Here is a 27,555-nt window from a genome sequence, read left to right on the forward strand (position 1 = left end):
ATAAATAAAAAAACCATCCAGAACTTCCTCCAATGAACACGAGGGAGGGGCATGCGCTCGGCAGAGCCATCTATGGGATCTTTTCTGACCGAACAGTTCATTAGAGGCTTTGTTGCTTAAATCCCGTCTGCTAATGCTGCCCCTTATGCCCGTCTCAGGTCAGAACACACGACTAAAGAGCTTACTGCAAAGGCCACTCTCCCAGGGTGAGCCTATACCACATCAGGGGGTCACTCTTGCAGCTTCTCTCATGCCCATAACACAGATTACTCCTGCAACCACATGTATTCCCACAACATCACTTCTTTGGATCTTCAGTGTCCATTCTCTAACGGCCCATGTTTTCTACACACAAAGATTTTTTGGTTCGGGACTGACTCTTATGAAGCTGGACAACAAGGGCTTCTAGTGGTTTGAGGCCCAAACACACAATCATTAAAAAATAACAAAAAGTACCGTTCTTTTCTATAGGGAAAACTCACACAAGGTTGAGGGGAAATCTTTTCAGGTTGGGTGACAGCAAATCCACACAGGACACCAGAAAAAGGACCTGTTTTTGAGAAGTCATTGTATTTCAACACTTGAGGTTATAGCCTTCATCAGCCACCCCATTTCAGTCCTTTGTGTGTATTATCTTGAGTTGAGGTTTTTCTGGAGAAGTCTATTCTAGTTCTGCTTGATATGTTTTTGTTGCATTATTTAGTTTTGCTCTTATTGTGAGAGTTTTCTGTACGCATTGTTACTCTTTCTTCTCTCGACGGAACCAGTAACCTGCCTATTAATATCTTTGGAGCAAAAATACTTCTGAGGTCTTACACGGCGTTTCCTCGTTGCCCATTCAGAAACTTTGCTGGAGAAGGTAAGAGAGGTAAGACTTTCATTCAATAATTTAGTATCTCTTTACAAACCTCTAGACGGGGGCTGTTTGGAGCGGTGCCACATTGGGTTACCTTGTGATCACACCTACCTCACCACCCTGCAGAGCTCACCTATTCTTGGATCATCACCCCACAGACATACACAACACATCACTAGCATGTGCATAAGCACACAATTATGATTCTCCCACCCAAATACACACACACACTATTACAATCTTCAACTAAATCATTCTCCCACTCCTTCCACGCAGACAAATCCATTCCCTCCCTCCACACCCTCCTTCACAATCCTATGCCATCCCATCAAATATTGTCAGTACTTCAACACCAGAATAATCGACCCACACAAACACTGCTGCAGGTGCCTGGCAGCAGAGATGCTCTCTGGAGACAGGCAGTGTCCTCTGCTCACCTCATGAGGGATCTCATGCAGGAGAATAGCCAGCGTGGTCAGCACGCCCACCTGTGGAGAGAAGCAAAGCATTGACGTTACTAGTAGGCACGCTGCAGCACGGCTGACAGCAAAGCGCATCTCTACCAAGGGGGTGAACGTAACCCGGGTAGGAGGCGCCTGAACATTGTTCACACCACTTCTTAAGACAAGTGGCCAGCGCTGGTGGCCCTAAAGAGCTATCTGAACACTGCAAAGCATATTCTGTCTGGAGACTGAGGGAACAAATTATATATCTACTTTTCAGGTGACCTGACGAGAAAGAAAATGTATCTAGAGAAATCCACATCCCCTTCGTGATACCCTACTTCAGTGCTCACCTACGGCACAGCACCACTTATTTACTGCAGGCACAGACTCCCAGACCAGCGCCCCACACTGACACACAGCACTGCGAGAATACTTTGAGCCCCACAAGTACAAACAGCATACTGATGGCCTGCACCTTCAGATGGCATGCTGTAATCCATAACTTTTACAGAGCTTTCAGTGGTCATGTACTTCTAACAGCATTCTACTTTGAGAGTCCATACTGATGCAAAGTATCCCAGGAGCCCCACATTATTATGAAAGACCCATGATCCCAGCTAGCGTGCATTGGGGCCCATGCTCCCAGCCAGCATGCTTCAGGTGACCCACACTGACAGCAGGCAAGCCGCCAGGGTCTCTACAGGCATACCCTACAACCGCGGTGCATGGCAGGATGGGCAAAACACATCTGAACAACAAGCCGCAGGAGCTACACTTCTTTGGGTGGAGGGGAGAAGGGAGCAACCAGAGGCCTGCTGCAGCACAAACTCCATGGCCGTTTTCAGTACTAACCACAAAACAGGCTAGGCCTCTATACTTTCACGTTTCATCCCCCAACCTAACACACAACAGTCGTTGAAAAGGCTGAAGCTAAAAGGTTCTGATACACGTGTGATGACTTACCTTCCTGCTGACCAAGAAGCTACCGGCCACAGCCATTCCATGAGTGAAGTTATCAATGGTGTTAGCCAGAAGGTTTAGGTACCCGCTCATCTAAAGAAGAAAACACAAATACTACTTTAAGCAAATCTCGCAGGGATCTTCGTGCACTAGCAATCACGTGGGATCACTTTGCTGCGACACATTAGCGAAGTCACCATCAAACTGATGATGACCATTACACGCTTCAAGTGGGAAAACAGGGCAAACGCTCTGCACTTTGTTGCAAGTTGGACTACCTGCTTATGTGTATTCATAACAGATATATAATAAATATACTGTGAAATACATATAAAAAGGACTGTGAACTTTATATAGGAGAAACAAAAGGCAACATTAGGTTCTATCACGCTATCAAAACAGCATTACAGGGGTCAGGGCTGTGGCACATTCTAACATCACTTGGGACGAGGCCGCATGCAAAGTGTGATATCATACCAGACAACACTGCTGACGAGACCACAGAGTATTATTTCATAACAGACGACACTTCTGATGAGACCACATGCAGAGTGTAATTTGATACCAAACAACACTGCTGACGAAACCAGAATATGATTTCAAACCAGATGACACACCTGACGAGACGGCATGCAGAGTGTGATATCATACCAGACGACACTGCTGACGAGACGGCATGCAAAGTACAATATCGTACCAGACGACACAGCTAACGAGAGCACAGAGTATGATTTCATACCAGACGACACTGCTGATGAGGTCACAGAGTAAGATTACATACCAGACAACACTGTTGACGAGATTACATGCAGTGTGATTTCATACCAGACAACACTGTTGACGAGACCAGAGCATAATATTATACCAGGTAACACTACTGACGAGACCGCATCCAGAGTTTGATATCATACCAGACGACACTGCTGATGAGACTGCATGCAGTGTGTGATTTGATAATAAACAACACTGCTGACGAAACCAGCATATAATTTCATACCAGACAACACTGCTGACGAGATCGCATGCAGAGTACAATATCATTCCAGACGACACAGGTGTCGAGACCACAGAGTATGATTTCATACCAGACGACACTGCTGACAAGACCACATGCAATGTGATTTCATACCAGAGAACACTGCTGACGAGACCAGAGAGTGTGATATACCAGACAACACTGCTGACGAGTCCACATGCAGAGTGGGATATCATACCAGAAGGCACTACGGACGAGACAGCAGAGTGTGATATTATACCAGACGACACTGCTGACGAGACCGCATGCAGAGAGTGATATTAAATCAGAAGACACTACTGACGAGACCGCATGCAGTGTGATATTATACCAGATGCCACTGCTGACGAGACCACATGCAGAGTTTGATATCATACCAGACAACACTGCTGTTGAGACCAAATGCAGAGTGTGATATCATACCAGATGTCAATGCTGACTGGACAGTATGATTTCATACCAGACAACACTACTGATGAGACCACAGATTATGAATTCATTCCAGACGACACTGCTGATGAGACCACATGCAAAGTAGAGCAGCCGCGCCTAGAAGATTGTAGCCTGGTGCCTTCAGACAGTTGTACTAGAGCAGTCGCGCCTAGAAGACTGTGCCTTGGAGCCTCCAGCCGGCTGTACTAGAGCAGCCGCATTTAGAAGACTGTGCCTTGGAGCCTCCAGCCTGCTGTACTAGAGAAGCCGCACTTCGAAGATTGTGTCTTGGAGCCTCTAGACAGTTTTACTAGAGCAGCCGCACTTAGAAGACTGTGCCTTGGAACCTCTAGACAGTTGTACTAGAGCAGCCGCACCTAGAAGACTGTGCCTTGGAGCCTCCAGCCTGCTATACTAGAGCAGCCGCGCCTAGAAGACTATGCCTTGGAGCCTCCAGCCGGCTGTACTAGAGCAGCCGCGCCTAGTAGACTGCGCCTTGGAACCACTAGACAGTTGTACTAGAGCGGCCGCGCCTACCTATGCATTATGTACCAACTGCGAAGAGACTGCCAAGGGGAATTGTTTTTCTTTGGAGAAACTTACGGACGGGATGTGAGATGTGAAAATCTAAGGACACAACTGGTTGACTGCTGGAGGGACTACATTCAACATTCAGTGTCGAGGGGTGACTGCGCTCCTGTTATTGATAACATTTGAGGTTCCCCAGTTTCTCATGATGAAGGATCTCTTTGGAACTTTGGATTTTTCGAACATTGCTATCACGACGTACTGTTAGAAGAAACAGGATTAGACCGACTTTGTTACCACCCATTTAGCCTTGAAAAAGTCAAAGGTTGACAAACATGTGTTGGCTGTGTTCCTTCTGGATTCGTCCACATGAACAAAGATTGTAAATTAGATCATCTTTTGTGGACGACAACCCCTGTGGTTTTTTTTTTAACTGTACTGACGTATTATTGTGACTATGGAATATTAAACAGAACCTTACCGAATGAATAAGAGTCCATACTGTCTGGACATTACAATTGTTGGAGAGTGCTTTGGTTCCCTATGGTGAATTATCTTATACGTTAACTCTGTATAATGTATATGTGCAACCTTTGGTAGCAGGGTGTATGAACCATAATCGATTGTCTATTTCACCAGCATGATGTTTGTATTTCTTTTTCCCACATGAAATTTTCAATTGTTACAGTGCAATACAAGGTGTGATATGTCTGACCGCTACTACCCCAATTTGTATTAAGGGAATCCTTCCCATGTGGCCACATAGAAAAATAAAGAAAATGTTTGACCCTGAGGTTCTTGGTGTGGGAGGTGGGTATCAGTCCTAGCTCTGTTGGCCACCTGGTGGAATTCCACAGAGTTGTGGTTTCTCGAAGATCACAATTTCTGTCTTATAGGTGTTCGGCTTCATACAGTTCGCCTTTGTTCAGTGGGAGATTTCCCTTAAGCATGCATTGAACTTGATCCTGGTACTGGGGATCTTATACGTGAGGGTCGGCATGAGGGAGGGAATGAGTTGTGGGATGTTGCCGTAGGAGAGGACGCGGATATTTTGAGTGCAGAGTTTGCTGGCTAAAGGTATCTTATATGAGGGACTCCGCAGAGTGCTAGATCCGTCAGAGTACGTGTCCTTGGACTCCAAAGTCGAGTAGGCTGTGGATGAGGATCGGGTGGGAGACTGTGTCAAATGCTGCCTAGATGTCCAAGAGGATGAAGGTGCCATGTCTCCTCTGATCAGAGTAATCCAGATGTCATCCAGGGCAACAATGAGAGAAGTTTCTGTTCTGTGGTTGGGTCTGAAACCAGATTGAGTGGTGTTGAGGAGTAGATGATCATTGAGGTATTCAGTGCGTAGTCTGTTGATAACCTTTAATGGGCATGGTAAGAGGGAACTTGGTCTGTAGATAGCGAGATTTGAAGGGTCTGGCAAGGGTTTCCTCAGCAATGAGAGGAAATTTGAGTTTCCAAGCATCTGGGAAGGTCACAGAAGAGGTGGAAGCATTTACAATGGGTGTGAGCATGGCGAAGATGGACTGCAGTCCTAGGGGGTAGGCTTAGTGGGGGCAAGGGTCTGATGCGGCCTATGAGTGGATGGACTTCATGGCAGCGGCGGTTACTTCTGAGGTTAATGATAGGCCATGTGATTAGCATTGGTACTTTGGATAAAATCGGGAAGCGTTTGCGAGGACAGTTGGGTCTGGTTGCGGGCCGAAGTTCCTGTAAATGGCGGTGATTTTGTTGCTGAAGAATTAAGAGAGATTGCTGCAGAAGTCCTGTGAAGGAGTATGTGAGATGGAGGCTGCCAACGGTGAGGTGAAATCTGTCCCAATGGTGATTTATTTTTTGCTTCTGGTGGTGCTGGCATCAATGTGGTCCACCAGAGCGGCGCATTTGGCGGGTCAGGATCATTTGATGGTAGTGTCTTAGGGCAGTTTTTAACGTGCTCGGTCTGCCTTGTCCTGGCTCATTCTTCATTTGTGGTCTAGTTGTTTGCAGTGGCTTTTCATCGGTCTGGGTTCCTCCACACACCAGCTAGCCTGGGCTCTGGATCTGATGTATTAATGTGTTTGTGGTTTGCAGGAGGTGATCCAACTGTTCATCAGTTGAAATGGCAATCATCGATGATCTTGTGCTGCGCTTCTAGCTATTTTGCATTAAATGCAAGTGGAGTTTAGGGTTCGTGATCTGCTGTGCTTTATTTTTAACAAATGATTGCAAAGTGCGAAGCTGCGTGCAGATGCTTGTAACGGAACAGCAGGCAGGGCATCAGGTTATAAGTGAGATTTTTTCACATCGCTGACTGAGGAACTTTGTAGGAGGCTGACTTAGTATATGCTCCCCACTTATGTAAGTGTAGCACCCTGAACTAATCCAGACAACCCTTATGGTGATTTTAGTTGTCTTAGACAACCATAGAAAGCTCTTGAAGTAGTAGCTGTGGAGAGCAGCCTTCAGGCTTAGTCCAGAAGGAGTTTAAAGCAGCTTATTTTACCAGTACTAATCATATAGTGTAGGTATAGTATAGGTATAGTAAAGTGAAAATGAATCACACAGTCAAGTTTTAACAATATGTATTTATTGTAAACACTCACTAACACTTTGCAATATCTCCTACCCAGAGATATATTCACAATATACACAATACTTTACACAGTGGTCTCCAGGGGGAAACCAAATGATATACTAATAAAGTTGAATGAGAATTACGACCTAAGTCAAGACTAAACCCAGATGACGTAGAAGAGCCGGGAGCCCAAGGGACCACCCACGGTAAGTACCCAGGAACCCCACGGAGGCTGTGTGCAGAGTGGGGACACAACCGCTTGCTCAATACAATTCAGTGGGTAAGTCGCAGTTGCAGTTTTTAGGAAGGACCCTGAAGAAATCATGTGGAAGAATGAAGGTTGGAGAGTCACCTCACCTGTGGATACCCGAGGAACCAGGGAAGCTGGGTGCATAGGTGCGCAGTGAAGTCTGAAACCACTGTAGACCACAATGGAGGACTTCAGTGAAGATGCCGCTGGCGAAGAAGGTGAAAGAGTCCGGTGGAACCCAAAGGTGGATTCAAGATGAGAGGTACCTTCAAGCAGAAGAGACAGAGTCTATGCCACTCACGAGTGACCAGGAGGCACAGGAGACGAATGCCCACCGATGTTGGAGATGCAGGACAGTTAACGGTGACCATGGAGCTGCAGCCGTGCAGACCAGGCGATGCTAAGACCAGGAGCTGTTCACAAGCTGTCTCCCGTCATATGTCAAGAGCCGTCGGGGGAGGTGCCCGTCGGGGGCACCAACAAGCCGTGGGAATGGCACTAAACGTGGTATGCAAAAAAGGTGCAGTGTCGGGACCACCAAGGTCCAAGTGACCACGAGCAGGTAAGTCAGAGCAGGCCCAGAAAATCAAGGGTGCCCACTGGAGCCAAAGAAGACCCTCAAAATGGACCCACGGGCCGAAGGCACAGAAGTCACAAGAGAACCTCGAGCAGCTCACCAAAAGGAGGCCCACGGTGCAGGTGAAGATCTTGATTGCAGGAGATGTTTGAGGCTGGAGCTTCTTGAAGCCCGAAGATCTCTGGTGCAGAGAGTCAACAAGCCTTGGCAATGGCAAGTCAATGAGGTGCACAGGGGTAATGCTCCAGCGGTTCCGACGAGACACTGGCTTCAACTTTGCTGTGAAGACAGTGCAAGCCTTGAGGAAGTTGCAGAACCACCACCAATCATTTTGCAGAACCTTTCAGAGTCCGTAGGAGCTCAACAAAAGCAGACCGGTCAGCTTTGTTGCGGTGCCTGCAGCAGCAGGGAAGTGTCTCCCTCGGGTGTTTTGGATGTCCACATGCAGAAGAACCTGTATGGAGCACAGGCGACGCAGAAGACTGGCATGATGATGAGAACAGGAGCAGCAGGTATCTTCCCAGTTGCAGTCTTGGTTCCCAAGGCGAAGTCCAAAGTGCTCAGACGGTTGAAGATGAAGTGGTTTCAGATATGAATCTTGATTCACGACAAATCTAAGCACCCACCCACAGGTAAGCCCTTAAGTTCCCTAAGGGAAGGGTTGGGACGACTCAGGGCTCGCTCCCACAGGAGGGGCTGGACAGTGGGGAGGATACACCCAGGTCCTTTGTGCAGTTTTACACAAGAGTGGGAGCCAACGGCTCCCTGAACTGGTTCCAACTAGAGTATGCGAGGAGGGCACCAAATGTGCCCTTCAAAGCCGTCAAGTGGCGCTAGCACTAAGTCCTGTCTGGGAGGTGGTCACCTCTCCCTGTGACAGGGAACCTATTGTCCTGCCTTCCCCTGCTTGAGCTTGACACAGCCGCAGGAGGGCAGAATCCGGTCTCTGTTCGGCAACAGCCATAGTTTGCTGTCTGTGTCTAGGAGACTGGTACCGGGAGCACTGAAGGCCTCCCGGAACAGCTTTAAAGTGTATGGAATCATGCCTCCACCACCATTTACAGTGTTAGGGTATGATTCCAGCCAGTTTAGAGTGAGCCATCGCTTAATGACAGATGGCCAATCTATGTACTGTAATGGCTGATGCACCTACAACCCGGTAGAATGGACTCCCAAGGCAGTAGGGGTGTGCTGTACATGAGGGGGGGGAACCCCCACACTTTAGAACCGAGCACCCTGTCTTCAGGACTGAAAAGCCTGCCTTAGGTGCGACTTATAGGTTTTAAGTGCAGTGACCTCAGATATAAGTAAACTAGTAACTGTCGAAAGTGGTGCAATGGCAGGCCTGTGGTTACAGTTTGAGTGCTTGCATGCATGCTTCTACTGATGGGGGAACCCTGGTGTACCTATGCCCTGGGTACCTCAGTACTATATACTAGGGGCTTACAAGGGTGCATCAGTAGCTAATCTAGGGTGTACCCAAGTACTCACCATGTCCAAATTAGGGAAGAAGCGTGGAGATTGGTGTCCTGATTAGCAGGATCCCAGTCAGACTAGTCAGAAAAATATAATGACACCAGCAAAAAGTGGGGGTGACCATGAAAGCAGCTCCTACTTTCCTACACAACCCCCACGCTCCAAAAGTAAGGAGCTGAGACTAATCTTGCCCAGTTGAGATTTCATGTTCTAAGTGGAAATATCTGGAGAATCCATCTGCATTTGCATGTTTAGTCCCAGGTCTATGTTCCACTGTATAGTCCATCCCCTGTAGGGAAATGGACCACCTCAAAAGTTTGGGGTTTTCACCCTTCATCTGTTGAAGCCATAAGAGCGTCTTATGGTCTGTCTGAACAATAAAGTGAGTACCAAACAGGTATTGCCTCAACCTCTTCAAGGCCCAGACCACAGCAAAGGCCTCCCTCTCAATAGCTGACCAACATTTCTCCCTGGGGATCAACCTTCTGCTAATAAAAGCTACTGGTTGGTCCTGGCCCTCTGCATTTAAGTTGTGACAAAACAGCTCCTATCTCTATCTAAGATGCATCAGTCTGGACAATGAAGGTTTTGAAGTAGTCAGGACTCTGCATAATGGGAGCAGTGCACATGGCCTGCTTGAGGTCATCAAATGCCTTTTGACAGCTAATTGTCCATTGAACAGGCATTCTCTTGGAGGTGAGATCATTAAGGGGAGTCACAATGGGCCCATATCCCTTAACAAACCTCCTGTAGTACCCAGTCAGGCCAAAGGAAGCTCGGAGTCTGGGTAGTGGGTGCAACCAAGTCCATGATGCTTGGGGTCTCCAACTTCAGAAAACAGGAACCCATCTTCCCAATAGATCCTATGGGACCCACTGATATTCCCTGCCTCCTCAGTAGCAGCTTGCTCTCTGAGCTGTTCAAGAGAGGGGCAGGATTGCTGCTCCAAACTCAAGTCTGTCCTGGAAGGGTCCCCTTCCCCCAAGAACTAGGACTGTTCAGGCCCAAGTTCCTCTGGGACAGATACTTCACAGGGACTGAGATCATCTCCCTCGGGAGACTGATCTTCACTGGGAGTTTGGGGGGAGAATAATTCCTTAACCTTCCTGCTCCTTCTCTTAGGAGCTATCTGGTCCATTCTTTCAGGATAAAGTGCTCCCTCAGTGCTGAGCTGTTTGGCCTGAACCCTTGTAACTGCAAATGCACTGGCAGAGATGCCCATCATCTCTGCATGAGTTCTGAACTCTACTTCAGACCAGGCTGAAATGTCTTGATCATTGCTGTAGGAAGCTGAGTTTCTGTTGCAGTAACCCCCCCCTTTTACCGGACTACTGATGCACTTTGACTTGATGTGCCCTGGGTCCCTGCCAATCAGGTTCCCAGGGTCTGTGTTCTTTCCTCACAACTGTACCGTGCACACCCAATTGGCACCCTCTGGCCACAGGTCAGCTCCTGGTAAGTAGTACCACAGGTACCCAAGGGCAATGTGACCAGAGAAGGCCTCTGAGGGCTGCAGCACTTATTGTGCCACCCTTAGAGGTCCTGTACCCTTACACACACACTGCCCTTGCAGGCTGTGTGTTCTAGTGCAGAACAAAGTGAAGAGTCGACATGGCACACATCCTTGTGCCATGCCTACAACCCACAGCCCTGGCATAGACCAGTCACCCCTCTAGCAGGGTGCCCTATATCAGTGGTGAGGGTACAGGTGCCTGAGCCCTGTACCCCTACAGTATCTAAGTCCATTCTTAGACATTGTAAGTGAAGTGCTGCCATTAAGAGTATATGGTGCTGGGAGTTTGTCATTGCGACCTCCACAGCACCATAATGGCTACACAGAAAACTGAGAAGTTATCAAACTCCTCAGCACATTAAACCCACACTGATGCCAGTGTCTGATTCAATGAAAAATGCACTCAGAAGAAATCTTAGAGATGCCCCCTGAAAAACGACCAGCCTCTGGTGGATTTCCTGACTGGTACACACCAGCCTGCCACCACAAGACATGTTTCTGGACCCCTAGGGTGGGAGCCTTTGCTCCCTGAGCCCAGAAACAAAGCCTTTTCTGGGCAGAGGTGTACACACCTCTCCCAGGCCAGGAAGAGCCATCTGCGGCAGGGGAGCTTCAAAGGCCTGGCAACCTTTGTAATGTGACCCCCAGCCTCCCCTCCTCTCCTGCTATAAGGAGCAGGCCCCCTTCCTGTATGCCCTCCTTTTCGGCGGGAAGACGGGCAGGGAAAATTAGCCATCCCAGAAGGTGTGTCTACCTCTGCCAACCTTACCCCACAGTCTGGGGAGGCGAGGTGAAGCCCACTCTTCAGTGCCCACCATCTTTCAGATGGCAAGCACTCCCCAATCAGTATTAGGGTTTGTGCTCACTCCCCACGTGGTGTGAGCACACCCAGGGTGCAGTCACCCTAAGGTCAGTAGCCCATTTGCTACTGACCTCGAGAACCCTAAAACAGACCCTAAATACAGTATTTAGGGGGTAGCCGTGAACCAAGAAGGCAGACAAGAAACCAGAAGAAGAAGGACTGAACAGCCGTGCCAAAGCTAACAAGAGGAGGGCGCCCACTGACTTCGCCCGGCCCTACCGGCCTGTCCCCACACTGAACCAGCGAAATTCTGGTGTGTCCTGCAGCCAGCGACCTCGAGAAACCCAGAGGACCTGCCTGCCTTCCATCTCAAAGACTGTCTCCTGTGAACACCGGATTTATTCAACAGACTCCAGCTCCGCAAGGATCCGCGGGTCTGCACCACTCTGCACCCGACTCCCACGGCCTGAGTTCGAGTGGCCCAACACCCAGAAGACGTCTCCCCGGCGCTCCTGACCCTAGATCCGGCGACCCCTGACCTGCCTCAGGCCTCCAGCCGACGCCTGCAGCCTCTAATCGGAAGGTCCCCCCAACCGCGTCCATGAGCTGGTAAGAAGATCCGACCCTAAAATGCACCCCTGCACCCGAAACCATATGGCCTTCGGTGGCCCAATCGACGGTCCCTAATCAAACCCCAGCATCCCAACTTACCTCTCCAAGTGGCGGTCGCACACTGAAGACCTTCATACCCGAGCCTGCTGTGTGTTTGGAAACCGGGACTCCCCATTGAAAGCTACAGGGCTCTCAATGCCAAAACAGCACTCTGCACCCGGCCGCTCCAGTGCCGCTGAGGGTGCACCTTTTGTGCTGGCCTAAAACCCAATTTGTAATGAGCTTATGTCCAGGAGCTTTGCTCCAACAACCCAGTGGCCTGCTCGTCAGCAGCCACCAACCAGAGGCCTCCTATCCCCCATTGGATAACACTAGGCATCAGCTCTCTGCACCCGGCCGCCCTAGTGCCGCTGAGGGTGTAACTAGAGTGCATCCTTGACCCAGGGGGACCACTGAGTCTAATCCCAGAATACCAACTCCCACAACAAAGTACTTACCTGTTAACCGGTAACACTATTTTCCTCCAAAGGATAACATTGACTGTTTTTCTATGAAAAAGTTCTAAGTATGGAGGTGAAAAACATAAGAAATCCTTTTAAAATTGTACTATATAACAAACGCTTTTACTCACCTGTATACAGGAAATGTCCCAGTGCAGTATCCAGGTATACTGCACTGTGTAAGAAAAGTAATCTGCAAAGTAATCTACTGGTTGTTTTACTAAAAAGCCTATACAAAGTATATGTACTGTATTTACAAAGCATTGCATTTTCATTAATAACACTGTAATCAAAACAAAGTACATTTACAATTGCAATTCAAACTGTTTACAAACTGCATTACTACTGTAAAGTATTTATTGCTTACCTGTGCCAGGCTTGCTTGGTTCTAGAAAAATAAAATAACTAAAAGAATATTTGTATACAAAAACAATTGGTCTGAAGTTCAGTCTTTGAGTGTGTGAATTCATTAGCTCACTGAGTGTGTACAACAAATGCTTAACACTGTCCTCTGATGCAGCCTTACTGCTCGACCAAGCTACCACAAATAGAGAGTGAGGTGCTATCTACTTTACCTCTGCCTACCTTTGGGGTTCCACTGGACTATGTGAACACTATACCTCACTTTGGTATAGTATATACAGAGCCATCTTCCTACAATTGCCCAACAGACAATCTACTGGTAGATATGGGAAAACCACAACTATTTTAGGGCCAGTTACTCCTAACCCCCCCTGAGATTCACAACTGCCAAGGAATGATCAGTCATGACATTGCTAGCATTGGTTACTTGGTACATCTGTCCAAGTATGATCTGTTCAGGGGACACAAGTTTCTCTATCCCCATTGTGACACTGGTCCCTGTAAGCCATAGCTTCCTTTCCATTTATTAAAGGCTGTTGTCTGTACTTGCCCAAGTTATTGGAACTTACCAGTAGGGTGGCAAAATCTATGCCACCATCGAAGACAAGAACAGCCTGAGTTGGAGTTCTGACTAGGTCAGAACCCACCTTAGAAGGTTAACCCTACTAAACCCTTGGTTGCTGTACTACCACTTGTACTGGTGCTAGGGGGAGCAGTTGCCTTGGGGGCAGTGGTAGTAGGTTCCTTGGCCTTTGGACAATCAGCATCTCTTGTCCAATGGGTCTTTATCTTGCATAAATAACACCAAAGTTTCTTTTTACCCTTTTTGGAGTTTTGGTACTCACCCCCGGATGCAGGTTTTGGGGACCTTGAAAAGACTCCTTTTTGTCTTTGCCCTTCTCCTGGGGTTTAGAAGAATCTTGCTTCTTCTGGTCACCTCCACCACCATGGTTTTTCTGCTTAGCCCTGGGGTGGACCCATTTGACTGCATCCTTTCCCAATTCTCGGGGAGAGGTCAGATCAGAGTCCCTCAGGTACTGTTGCAGTAGTTGGCTCTGATAGCTATTAAGGATGTGCGCCCTCTCCAACAAATCATACTATCCCTCACAGGTACCTTGCTTCCATGACGCCAGCCTTCCAGAGCCCGACTAGCACCGTCAATTAAATCTACCCAGTCTTGGGTGTGTGCCTTCTGGGTGTTTCTGAACTTAATCCTGTATTAGTTAGTGGTTAAGCCAAACCCATCTACGAGTGCACTCTTCAGGAATAAATAATAATTGTCAGCATCCTCCAGCAAAATAGAGCCACAGGATAGCTGCCCACTTCCCTTGAGGGACCTTCTGAACTTTACAGGCCCTCTCCAAGGCAGTGTTCCATTTATGGATAGCATCCCTCTACAGGTAAGGAGGGACTATCCTGCTCAGTTTTCTAGTGTCAAAGGAGGTCTCCCTTATTCTAGGTGCACTATTGCTGCCACTATGGGACTCTAGTCTCAGTTTCTTCCTAGCTTTCTGTACTTTCAGGGTCTCCTTGTCAAGGGCCAACTGATCTTGCCTGAGCCTGAGTCGAACTCTCTCATGTTTGATCAAGTGGTACTCCCTTTTCCAAGGAGTCCTCCCTCTTGCTAGAGATGGAGGTCTCTATGGAATGGTCGGATGCATTGGACTTGGCAGAGGGGAACGTAGTCCTCCTCTGCCTACTCTGAACCCTCCGAGGACGCAGGACAACGTAGGAGGCGGAGCAGAAGCTGCAGGAGCTGTGGGGAGCTTTGCACAGAGCTCGGCTCAGTGCCGTGGCCCGTTTAGCCAAATGTTAGCACACCCTCCCACCCCCCCACCCCGCACCCCTCCACCCCCCACCGCGGCAAGCTCCAGGGGAGTTCCGACTACAAGCCTACAGCCCAAAGAGCAACTTGGCTTCTCCCGCAAGTGCGGCTGCCTTCAGACAGTGGCCAGCGTGAGGATGTCTCTGGCAGACGCGGAGGCGGTCCGGGTAGTTCCGAGTGCAGCCTGCATCCGCCTCTAAGGCCCTGTTCACCCTGATCTACAAATCACTGCCATTGCTGTGCTCCCCGCTACCCCGCTGGCCCCTGCAGCCTCTCCCAGGTCTCAACCTTTTTCACCACCGCCAATAATCAGCGCCAGGGCTGGCTGCAGCTACCAAGCTAAGAGTCAGGAGGGGTGCAGAGGCAATCTCCTACTCTGCTTGAACCCTCCACCTGGCGGGCGCCCCGCCCAAGGGGGCAAGCCAAGGTCCAGGACAGCAACTTCAGGACACCCATATCCGGGTACCAGGACCTCTTCAAGTATTGCAAGGTCACAGGAGGTGGGTGATCATAGCACTTCAGAGCTCGACTCAGAACCCAGTGAGAGCTCCGCAACCAGGGGGTTGGGGGCACGACCTAGCCTTTACCCCTCAGTTCATCCCCCCCCCCCCCCCATTACCTTGCCAGCACTGACCACCGTGCAATTAACACAGCTAGCCCCCATAACTCAGACGGCCCAGCCCATCAGCCCGAGGGCCTGAGAAAGGTCCCTTCAGCCTCTTGCAGAAATCAGCAGCGCAGTATTAACCCCCCCACCCCCGGAACAGCGGCAGGGTTCAAACCATGGGCAAAAGTGCGGCCAGAAAGAGACAAACAGACCACTCGCTCGAGAGCCCGGGGCATGCAACGGGGAGCAGGACAGTACCCAGCCTGAGCCACCAGGAACCACTCGAGCGCAGTCACTAACTCATTCTACAGAGCAAGAGTCCACCAACGGAAGGATCACGCGATACGCCCCTGCTCCATCATCCAAGGGGTAGAATCCAGAACTACTCCGAAAAATCACACAAACAAAGCGCCCCTGTCCCAACCCAAGGAAAAGGCGCTGTGGTAACAACAAGCCGCTCTTTATCCCTAACGAGGCCAGCTACAATGAGCTCAGAGCTGCACAAGCCCACGGGGACAAACATAGGAGATCAAACTCCTACCTCACACTCCATCAAGGCTGACACTCCAGGACTGGTTGCACAAAATAACCATATCACAATAACAGCGCAAATTCACAAAGGGCATCTATCACATGAAACTGTTATTTAAGCTCTCCAGTCACTCTAGAGTCTCGATCCTCACAAAGGGAGCTAATTTGACACAGCATATCAGATCCTGAGCTGGGCAACTATCAGAGGAATTTTTAATAGCTTTAGAAGCTCAAATAGGTGCTCAAATGGAAGAATCACTGGCCCAAATGCCACTATTCACACGAGCTACAACCACTAATCATTACTCGACGCACCGATCATATGACGGGGGCAGTGGACGAGCTAACGGCAAACCCATCAATCTTATACCAGGAGGACTCCTCCATTTACAAACAGGACAATAGCCAAAGCCCTACTCTGGCAATCAAAAAAACAAGCATTGGCATAGGCAATAGGTCTCGCCTTTGGGACCTTATCATTTTTTAGCCATGCAACAGTGATGTAGTTGCACTAAGGATATTGTCCTGCATAACTAAATACTTATAAGGTCCCAAAATAGAGACCTATTGGCTATGCCAATGCTTGTATAACTGGTCAGTACGCCTCTGTTCGGCGGGGCACTGAAATAACTAAATGTGCACCTTGTGAGAAAGGCAGCAGACAGTTTTATTAAAAAACCGGCGTTAATGCTCGCTCTGCGGAATGAAACAAGCGATGTTCAGGCATCAACGATGGCTTCGGGTGAATGCATCTTCTGCAATAACACCAATAATTTACAATGCATAAAAACGTCACATGGAAATGGTTAAACGTAAGAATGGTTGCAGAGGAGAGTGCAAAAACGTTACAAGGCTGCTCAAAGGCACTAGATTGTTACTAAGTCTGTCAGTCCGCACGAGTATTATCAGTCTACCCAGCAAGGATGCTATGTGCCAGGACAGCATAACTTAGTTAAATGACACAGGTGGACCTGTAGCCTTTTTTTAAAAAGAAAGTACTCGCACCTAAATCACGGCGCGAGCAGCGGATGGCTAGAGGAAGGACACTAACCAAACATAACAATTAATCTGTGTTTGCTCCGTGCGCCCCAGAAAGAGAAGGAAGCGACGCATGGCAAGAGCTGCCAAATTACAAGGTAGCAAATAAGAGCGACGATGATGTCAAAGAATGGCAAGAAATGAGTGGGTTCCAAGCCCATTACTGAAGCAAGAGTGCCTGCTCACGCAGGCTCGACCTCAAAATTGCACCTAAAGTGTGTGATTGCTATTAGTGACACTAAACTGTTGTGCACTGTGCCACCTTACTATTCTGAAGCACTTTTCACAAGTCACCATTCCTTATTTTGACCTCACTAAGCAGTTTATGTGAAGGTGAAACCATTACAAACCCAGTCTCCCAAGAACAGTTAACAAGCAGAGCTACATTTTGAGGCGTTGGTCGAATAAAACCCACACAAAACATAACGGACCAAATTTAAAATAATCTGTAACCAATGTGCAACTACATAAATAACAAACAAGAATTTACAAAGCCAATATCTCTGCCTTGCGTAGTAAGTTGTTGTTTAGTTAACAATGCCTTTCTTAAACCCACAGACCATTTAATTCTAGCGCCGTCATTTTTTGATTTGCAACCAGCGGCCCAGGCTGCCAACTGACTTGGAAGCTTTGCTTAGGAGGGATCAGGAAAGTTTCTGTTGCAGGGGAAGAGAAGATGGAGAGAAAAGACAAACAAAAATGAAAGAAAAGATGAAGAACAGGAAAGAAAATAAAAGTGAGCGGGAGCGCGCCTGCGAAAGTGATCGCAGGGATGCGCTCTGTGGTGGGGGAGGGGCAGAGCGAGGCGCTTGGGAGAGCGCTGTAAGGCTTTATGAACCATGACGGCCAGACAGAGGAAAGACAGATGGCGGCTGCGCGCGTGCACGCGCTCGTGAACGCATTCTTGAGGCCAGGAAAAGCCTCTGGTAGCACTTTAAAAATCCACTAACTAAATGTCTCGCAGAGCAGCGCATGCGCTGGTTCAGTGAGACCTAAAAATTGAGCTAAAGATTGACTCATTTCAGTCGATAGCAACAAGCCTAATGGACTTAGGAAACAGGATAACGCTGATTGAACACAAATTTGGCCAGATAGACATTCCAATTTTTGCACCCATTTGATGGATAAACTGTCTTTATTACCAGAAATTCTGCGGCGCTTATTAGACAAAGTGAAAAAGAACTGCTCAATAATGAATCTTCAATCAGACAACGCAGCATCGGTAGCTAGCACCCTCACACCAACAGGGGAACCAGCATCCCAATCGGTAATCCCCACCCGAAGTGAAAATACGGTCGCCAATGCAACCTTAAGCTCCCACATAAATCCTTAGATACACGCGACTTCCTCTCAGGATGCCCCTAATTCTCACATCTTGGAAGAACCCTCTCTCTACCGAAGAGCAAAACAGAAATTGAAAAAACTCTCCAAAAAACAGCACCTACAAATAAGGCACCTGGGGTATCAGGCTTATGTTCCAGTACAGGTCCTTCTAAACAACAAGAAAAGCCAGCCAAATTCTTTTACATTTTTAACAAGAGTCTCAAAGTAAGCAATAACCTCAACATAATTAATTCAACTGCAAATGATAAAGGAGCCTACAATCAGAAAAAGCAACAGTCTTTCAAACCTGGAGCCATACAGGGCGTCCAAATAATGCCAAATACAATTAACCCACACTACGGCAACTTATGTGGCCTGCCGTCGACTCCCACTCATACAACGGACTCGCTATGTCCCATGGGAGTAATGACACTTGAGCATCAGTCTAGGACAGGAAACCTGATATTCTACGCAGAAAGTCCAGCCCCACTAAATGGAGCACAATCGGCTTAATCCCACCCTCCGCCGGTACGACCATCCAAACTGTACCTCCATGGGGTGCTCCTAAGAACACAACGGATGACCATGTGAAATATGAAGCACAGGCGCAGGATAATTCGACAAGGGAGAGCAAGATCACCAGGGATTTCACAAGAAACACTACACGGCTCAGCCTCCGTGAATGAATGTACATCCAATCCACTCCAATTTAGCACATTTTCAAATGAGAATAAGGATTCGGGGGGAGGATCAGTCGCAGCTCTCTGCAACACAAACAAGGAAGGGTCATTTACAACTAAGCGCTCAGGGCCACTGCATTCAGGGACATCAACCAAACAGGTCCGCCAGAAAGTAAAAGCCTAGTACCCCCAACCCAGCAACAAGGAGAACCAATGCGTCCCAGCATCAAAGGAGCTGGGTGAATGGAGGGAGGCAAGTCCATGGCCGGCCTAGCATTCACCCCACACTACACTTCCAGATGGCCAGCGGATATTTTGAATAGAGGTAACCTTCTAAGAATATCCCAACACATACCAACTCTGAACCATCTCACCACAGCAGAACTTCAATCGGTAAAAGAAGCCCATATCCCGGGCACAAGGGCACTTGAATCCACAATTACCAACTGGGACTGAATAGCAACTAGAGACGTCATCCTGAAAGAGGTCCCCACTTTTGAAGAATGGGGCATCGAGCTATAGCCCATTCGGCCCCGGAAATATCAACATGTTTTAACTGAAGACCACAGAATCCCCCCTAGAGGAAGTATACTGAAGAGAGCCTGGGTTGCCACTCATTAATGGCTAGTAAGGTGCATGCTGGTATCTAACCCCTTAATGGTCCACTGTGGCTCCATGCATCGGACCATCAGCTGGCAACCTACAGCACAGAACCAGGAGGGGACAACCCTGCAGCTAACATCGAGGGACAGCAATTGTTATCACGCCACCTAGCACATTGCAAAATTATTCCTCCATATCTCCCTTGCCCCTTTAGACCAGGAAACAGGCATCAAAAGATCAACTTTCTATCATCTGCTGGAATGTGGGGGGGCTGGCTTCAACGCTACAATCTAAACAGGGGCACGATTTCCTAAAGAGCAGCAATATCTTATGCCTTCAGGAGACATGGTCAGTGAATACCACGGCAATATACGGATTCTATGAAATCTTTCAACCAGCCACGCAAAAAATCCTTTTCAGGGGGCCTCTTGATCTTCTTAAAGGAAGCAGATACAATATCAACTTCCATACCCACACAATATTATAGGGATTTACAAGCTCTACCAATCGAAGGCCTAGAATGCAGCACGAAGATCTTCTCCTTGCTCCTCTTAAACTGCTATTTGAACCATCGCAAAAATTCTAAAGCTCGAGGACGGGAGACTTTGGCTGAAGGGTCAACCAGGGTACCTACTTTTAAGAACTTGGGAGTACATGAGTAGAAGTCTGGCCTTATCACTCCAGGGACATAGGGGTCCTCCAAAGCGAAATTGGCAGCAACCCAGTCCGCAAAACAAACCCCTGCGGCAATGGAGCACTAACCTCATGCGGAAGAACCTGAGGAAAATAACTAGTCTGCTTAAATTTAGCTTAACATCCGGAAACTTAGCAGCGTAAAAGAGGCACAGAAAGTCCTTGAAAAAAAGTCTGGGCCTTGAAACAAGCACATCAAGAGGAGGAATGAAAAAATATTTTTGATATGCTCGAGGAAGGATCCCTAGCCAGGTTTTGGCAGTATGTGAATAAGCTAAAATCCCTTGGGCCACCAAGGGCAAACGGAGTCTCAGCATCAGTGTGGGAGAACCATGTGAGCTGCCAGTTCCTCGCTCACAACTCTACAGCTACCTTAGGGGCCGCTAGGCCTAAAGCAGAAGAACACCAAGCTCCAATTTCATTTACGAAAATAACAAATTAATCAAATCTTTGAGGGCCAGTGGAGCGTCTGGCCCAAATGGGCTCCCTGCTGAGATCTTTCAATCTGCCCCAGAGGGCTGGGCTGTGCTCCTAACCCCGTTAATCAACATCGCTTACACACTGGGCTAAACATCTGAATCCTGGAGAGGCTCAATATTATGCCAGATTCACAAAAAAGGCTACCTCCTGAATCCAAGTAACTACCGCTTAATAGCTTTGTTAGACCTGGAAGCAAAAGCATGCGCCCGAACCTCACTGGAACACTGGAGACTTGGGCAGAAGAGAACGAGCGGCTCCTTTTTTAAAGAGACTTTCAAGGAGGAGCAGCCGCCACTGACGTCATAGCTTTATCTGCCCCCTGCCAGGAAGCCACTCGGACGCTCTTTGGTGCTTTGTCGATCTAACCGCAGACTTTGACAAAGTGGACAGACAAACTCTTTGGAAGAAACTAACAAATTGGGGCATTCCACCCTTGCTCCTATCGGCCATAAGATCCCTCTACCCACAAACCTGAGTGCGTGTGAAAACAGGCCCTACATCTTTTTCAGCTAAAATCTGCACAACCGGAGACCTTGAACAAGGCTACATGCGCGCTCCTTTACTCTTCAACCTGTGCCCAGCGGATCTGGGTAAAGCTCTCGCTAACAGCTGTCGGGTTCCACCCCGACGAGGCCCCCGCCCCGACATATGCTTCAATATGCGGATGACAGTCATCATGGATCACACCAAAGCGGGACTGCTACGTGCTTTGACCAGCTTATACAAGTACAGTACAACAAACCATCTTAACATCAATACAGAAAAAAACAAGATCCTTGTACTTGGCCGGCAAAAGCACAAAAACAAATCACATGCAATAGAGGTGCCATGACAATGAATTCAGCTCCAAAATACAAGTACTTGGGGGTCTGGTTTACAGAATCCGTCCAACCTTCTGCTCACAAAAAAGATGTGATTAAGAAAACGACGGCTATTACTTGCGGTCTAAACAAACTTAATAACAAGCTAAACAGTGTCAGCAGAGGGCAAGAAAAGTCATCCAAGCTTGCCTCTTAGCAGCACTCTCACACTCCCGGGTGCTTGCTCGGAAATCCTGGAGCAGGCACAGTGCTCGGGTTATACAAAGATCTTTCAAGACTCAGGCTGGAGCTTGGTGTGATTAAACAATCATTAACTCTTGACACAAACCTCCTAAATGATCAGATTTGAATCCTGAAAGCCCCGGAGCAATCGCTAAAGAGTTGCCTCGGAGACATATTTGAAAAAACTGGATACCCGTGTGGAATATTCAGCTAGACGGAGCCCTCGCTATTATAGAAATAAACAAACCAGCCCTCGCCCTGCCTTTCATTTCATACGCTATCTGGAACTAGTTAATAAACAAGTTCAATCAGTTTCATTCCTGCAAGACCAGGCGACAATAAAAACATCACCTTTGCTGGCCCCACTCAGCGCTTCATATTTGGAATCCAAATCAACTCCAAAAACCAGAAGAGAGATCATATATATGCGATTGCTAACATCGCTGATAGCGGAATTCAGCCCGGCCTGGGCAAACCAAAAAACTGTGGGGTGGGGGGATTTCGTTTGTGTGACTACAAATGAGAATCATGGCTGCACCTTCTGTTTTGCTGCCCTGCAATAGCAAATGAAAGATGAATCCTCCTTAGGGAACTATACTTGAGCAAAAAAGCAAGTACCTGCCTAGAGGCTTCAGCAATATGTTTTACACAAAAGGAACCCCACATCCTGGCCCGCTGTGGTGATTTATACAAACTATTAGGGACGCTCTCCAGCCTCGCTCTGGTCCTCTACCTCACCCACGTACAGTCCAAAAGCTGATCCTGGATTATTTTAAAGGGAAGCCAGCAAGAACTCTTCGAAAACCAGTATTGAAAAAAAGGAAAACACTCACTCATCCTCCTGATGATATGACTGCCGACGGAGCACACAGCACTCCCACAGATCTCAGTCCTTGCCCTGGATGAAGCAACCGAGATTGGAGACTTCAACTATTTCATTCAACAAAAGGCTGTTTTAAACTTGCACAAAGCCGCAAAGCACAAGCACTTTACCAGGGAACTAGTACTAATGATCGAATACGTGGTATTTAAGGAGAGCGGGAAGGAAGGAAGATCTGAAATACCGAGAACCACATGGGTGACTGAGGCCAGTCGCAGAGCAAAGGAGAATCCCTCCTGGCATCTCTTCTGGAGCCTCTCCACCCACATTTTCCTGCTCCTCTGTCCCACCAGGATTCTGGTCATCCTGGTGAACTAGCTCTAAGTGGTACATTGTAGTGGGGTTGTTACCTGCCTTTATCCTTCTAAGACTACACAGGGTCTTTAGTTCTGGAAAGGACAGACTACTATACTTATTAGACTGGGGTACACCGAGATCCCCAACTTAAGACATGTTGACCAGGTGTAGTGTGGTGTTGCATCTACCTACCCTAGTGGAAACTAAACTTCAAAAGATTGGAGAAAGGGTTGTGCTAGACCCTTAACAACCAATCTAAAAGTTCAGTAGAACTTACTTTGTCTATAAAATATGAGCCTAAAGCTTGTAATGGTTTTTGATCAATCCACACCTAGATTAGATGGTAAAACAAAGCAGGCTTGAACCACCACCGCTGCACACCAATGTAGAAGGCCGGCTTAGTATGGTGCACACTTACGTGTAGCACCCAGCACTAATCCAGACAGCCATTATGGTGATTTTAGTGGTCTTAGACAACCTTAGAAAGCTCTTGAAGTGGTAGCTTTGGAGAGCAGCCTGCAGGCTTAGTCCAGAAGGAGTGTAAAGCAGCTTGTTTAGCCAGAACTAATCATAGGGTGTAGGTTAAGTGAAAAAGAACCACACAGTGCAGTTATAAAAAAATGTATTTACAATAACCACTCACTAAAACATTGCAATATCTCCTACACGGAGATATAATCACAATTCACACAATACTTTAGCACTAGAACAAGTTAGTAGCACAAATACACAGGGGTCTTCCGGGGGAGACCAAACGATACACTAATAAAGTGGAATGCGAACCACGACCTAAATCAAGACTGAGACCAAAAGACGTAGAAGAGCCGGGGGCCCAAGGAAACACCCAAAGTAAGCACCCAGAAACTCCCCGGAGGACTTCAGTGAAGATGCCGCTGGTGAAGTAGGTGAAAGAGTCCAGTGGAACCCAACAGTGGATTCAAGATGAGAGGTACCTGCAAGCAGAGGGGACCGAGTCTATGCCACACAGGATTGACAAGGAGGCACGAGAGATGAATTCCCACTGATTTCGGAGATGTAGGAGAGATGATGGTGACCTTGGAGCTGCAGCTGTGCAGACCAAGCGACGCTGTGGAAGGAGCAGTTCACGAGCTGTCCCACGTCAGATGTCAAGAGCCAGGGGGTCGGGGCCCGGGGGGGGGGGGGGAGAATCAACAAACCTAAACAACGGCAATAAATGTAATATGCGAAAAATGTGCAGTGTAGGGACCAGCAAGGTCCAAGTGACTCACCACAAGCAGGTAAGTCAGAGCAGGCCCCGAGGAAGCAGTGGGAGGAGACCACTGAGCCAATGAAGACCCTCAAGAGGACCCATTGGCCGAAGGCGCAGGAGTCGCAAGAGGACTTCGAGCAGCTCACCAAAGGATGAAGGCCCACGGTGCAGAGGATGCCATGCAGGCAAAGATAGTGGTTGCAGGATATGATTGAGGCTGGAGCTTCTTGGAGCCTGAAGATCTCTGGTGAAGAGAGTCAACAAGCCTTGGCTACAGCAAGTCGACGAGGTGCACTGGGGTACTGCTCCAGCAGTTCCGACAAGGGATACTGGCTTCATACTTGCTGTGAAGATAGTGCAGGCCTCAAGGAAGTTGCAGAACCACCACCTGCATTGCTGAACCCTTCAGAGTCCGTAGGAGCTCAGGAACAGCAGATCGGTCAGCTTAATTGCGATGCCTGCAGATGCAGGGAAGTGACTCCTTCACTTCAAGGGAGATTTCTTCAGGTGTCTTGGATGTCCACAGGCCTGTAGAAGAACCTATATGGAGCACAGGCACAGATGACACACAAGACGGGCAGGACGATGAGACCAGGAGCAGCAGGAGTCTTCCCAGTTACAGTCTGGGTTCCCAAAGCGAAGTCCAAAGTGCCCAGACAGTTGAAGATGAAGTGGTTTCGGATCTGAATCTTGTAAAAATAAAATGTAAATCCAGTATTTGTAAAGCGCGAACAGCTACCCGAAGGCATCCCAGCGCTGGGGGCCGTCGGGAAGATTAAGCGAGCTATTGCCCGGAGTCACATGGTGCTGGGCAGACCCCTGCCGCCGGAGCCAGGGATCGAACCGTGATCCCCAGCATCCAGTGTCACGTCGCCCTGGCTGCGGCGCCACACCTCTTCAAATCTAAGGAACGACAAATCGACAAATCTAAGGAACCAGGAACCACCCACAGGTAAGCTATTAAGTACCCTAAGGAAAGGGTTGGGATGATTCAGGGATCCATCCCACAGGAGGGGCTGGACAGTGGGGAGGATACTCACATGTCCTTTGTCCAGTGTCGTGCCAGAGCAGGAGCCACTGGCTCCCTGAACTTGTTTCAAATCGAGTATGCAAGGAGGGCACCAAATGTGCCCTTCAAAGCAGTCTAGTGGGGCTGTCCCAATACACTAAGTCCTGTCTGGCAGGTAGTCACACCTCCATGTGACAGGAAACCTATTGTTCTGCCTTCACCTGCTCGAGCTTGGCTCAGCAGCAGGAGGGCAGAAAAACATAATGACACACGCAAGAAGCGGGGGTGAGCATGAAAGCAGATCCTACTTTCCTACAAACCCAGTATTGGATTTTGGGGGTTGCTGCAAGTAGGATTAATTGTGGAAGTGCTGTCTGTTCCCACTACTGTATTCAAAGAGTTTCTGCAACACTGGGGTGATCTGGTCGAATGCTTTTCTTTCCTCAAGCAAGGTTAATAGCCGACTCACTTGCCTTGATTTTCTCAGTTGCCCGCTTCAAGGTCACTTGGCCATTGGAATGGGGAAGCCCCGTCTTGCAGTCCATTCTAGAGCTTCCCATGAGCACTTCTTTCTTCCGGTCCATGTAATAACCATTGCAGTTGCTGCCCACAGGCTTGGGAGGCCCCTGAAAAGACAGAAGGGAAACGCTCATATGAATTCTTTACTACAGTAAAAACAGAATAAAAATGTAGGCAAAAGTATTCTGAACATACGGACAGCACTTGAGGAGACGGCTCCTGATACTCTCTCTGAGGGCACCAAAGTGGGTCTGTGGCTTCAGGAATGTGTGTCTTTGCATTCTCAAACAGCAGCAAGGATGAGAAACAGGAGCAGGTTAGGAATGTACAAGGCACCCATTGAGAAGGTCTTACAGACGCATTGTGTTTTTGCTGGTAACCCTTGCTCTGTTCTTCCCGGTGTCCTGCTCCATTTAGGCAAGGGCTGTAGATGAGCACAGAAAAGGCAAACACAGAGGGAACAGAAGCGGACAAAATCTGCAGACCTAACCCTGGACTTTAGTCTTGGCAAACACTAAATGGATTCTGCTTGTGGGTGAATTCAGAAGTTCTCACTACTGCTCAGGAGATCTGCTTCCATTTCAGGAATACTAGGAGGAGCCATCTTTGATTTGGCAAAAAAGAAGCAACAAAGGGTTATCTTAATGAAGAGGTCTGTCAAGGGCAGTCAGCAGGACGAGGAGTTTCCATTCCTAGGCCCTCAAATTGCAGTATATGAATATACACCCTAAAATAATATGCATTATTCGTCTGGAAACCAATGCGTGTCGCCTGGAAACCAATGCGCGTCGCCTAGAAACAAATGTGCTTCACATGGCGACAGATGCTGGATGCCAGTTCTTTGAACCTGGCTGCTCAGTTAAATCCCTTCCTTTGCCTGGAAACAGAGGTGCGTCGCCTGGAAACAGAGGCGCGTCGCCTGGAAACAGAGGCGCGTCGCCTGGAAACAGATGTGCTTCGTCTGGAAACAAATGCACTTCACATGGCGACAGATGCTGGACGCCAGTTCTTTGAACCTGGCTGCTCAGTTAAATCCCTTCCTTCACCTGGAAACAGAAGCGCGTCGTCTGGAAATAGATACGTGACGCCTGGCAACAGAGGCGCTTCACCTGGAAACAGATGCGCTTCGCCTGGAAACAGATGCGCTTCGCCTGGAAACAGATTTGCTTCGCCTGGAAACAGATGCGCTTCACATGGCGACAGATGCAGGGCGCCAGTGCTTTGAACCTAGCTGATTAGTTAAATCAAGATCTGACCTTTGAAACCAGCGTCTGCATCCTCTATCTTAACAAGTTACTCCTCACAAGTGAACTGTTGATCAGAACTTGATACAGGTGAGATTGAACTATGACAAACACACATACATTGGTCTTTCCAGAAATCAAATCCAGAACGATTGTAGGATAACTCAAAGAGAACCCCTAAAAATGACACGTCAGGGTATTATTATCACATAGCGCAACAAATACGGGCGGCCTGGTGCTCAGGACCTAGTAGTCAGCATAGATACACCAATCTACCTGAAAAGCATTATCTGGAATTCCTTCGTGAGACTAATCGAATTCATAAAATGCAAACTGAAACAGAAGAGAATTCAAGTGTTCGGCAGCTAAGAATGAAAAAACTCAATAGTCAAGATAGTTTTGCTTAATGCGAGGTGCGCAAAGCTGTTTGAAGAATGATAAGAGTAAAGAACGGGCCAAGTTGTATAGGGAAATAAGGCCTTCTCAATAATGGTTCTATAAACCAGACAAAAAGGGATTAAAGATGGATTGTTCTTTTATCGGAAGCCAGAGCAAGTCTTTCAGCTTACAGGGTAACAAACGTAGTGGGAGGAAGTTTCAATATCATTCTACCTGCTATGTTTTGCACTTCCTGGAGGCGGTGCAAGAAAGTGCCCTCT

General features: G+C 48.1%; 1 protein-coding gene across 3 annotated transcripts in view; it reads right to left on the bottom strand.

Annotated features, from left to right (window-relative positions):
• SLC39A13 (solute carrier family 39 member 13) overlaps positions 1 to 27,555 on the bottom strand; it is a 211,673-nt gene that overhangs the window by 89,446 nt on the left and 94,672 nt on the right. For all 3 annotated transcript variants that reach the window (XM_085646548.1, XM_085646549.1, XM_085646550.1), the window contains 3 exons: positions 25,607 to 25,759; positions 2,266 to 2,355; positions 1,294 to 1,344 (listed from right to left, as the gene is read on the bottom strand). In XM_085646548.1, coding sequence (XP_085502674.1) covers positions 1,294 to 1,344; positions 2,266 to 2,355; positions 25,607 to 25,759 — 294 coding nt within the window. The remainder of the gene's footprint in view (positions 1 to 1,293; positions 1,345 to 2,265; positions 2,356 to 25,606; positions 25,760 to 27,555) is intronic.

The sequence above is a fragment of the Triturus cristatus genome, chromosome 3_1 (genome assembly GCF_964204655.1).
Source record: "Triturus cristatus chromosome 3_1, aTriCri1.1, whole genome shotgun sequence".
NCBI classification, from domain to species: Eukaryota; Metazoa; Chordata; class Amphibia; order Caudata; family Salamandridae; genus Triturus; species Triturus cristatus.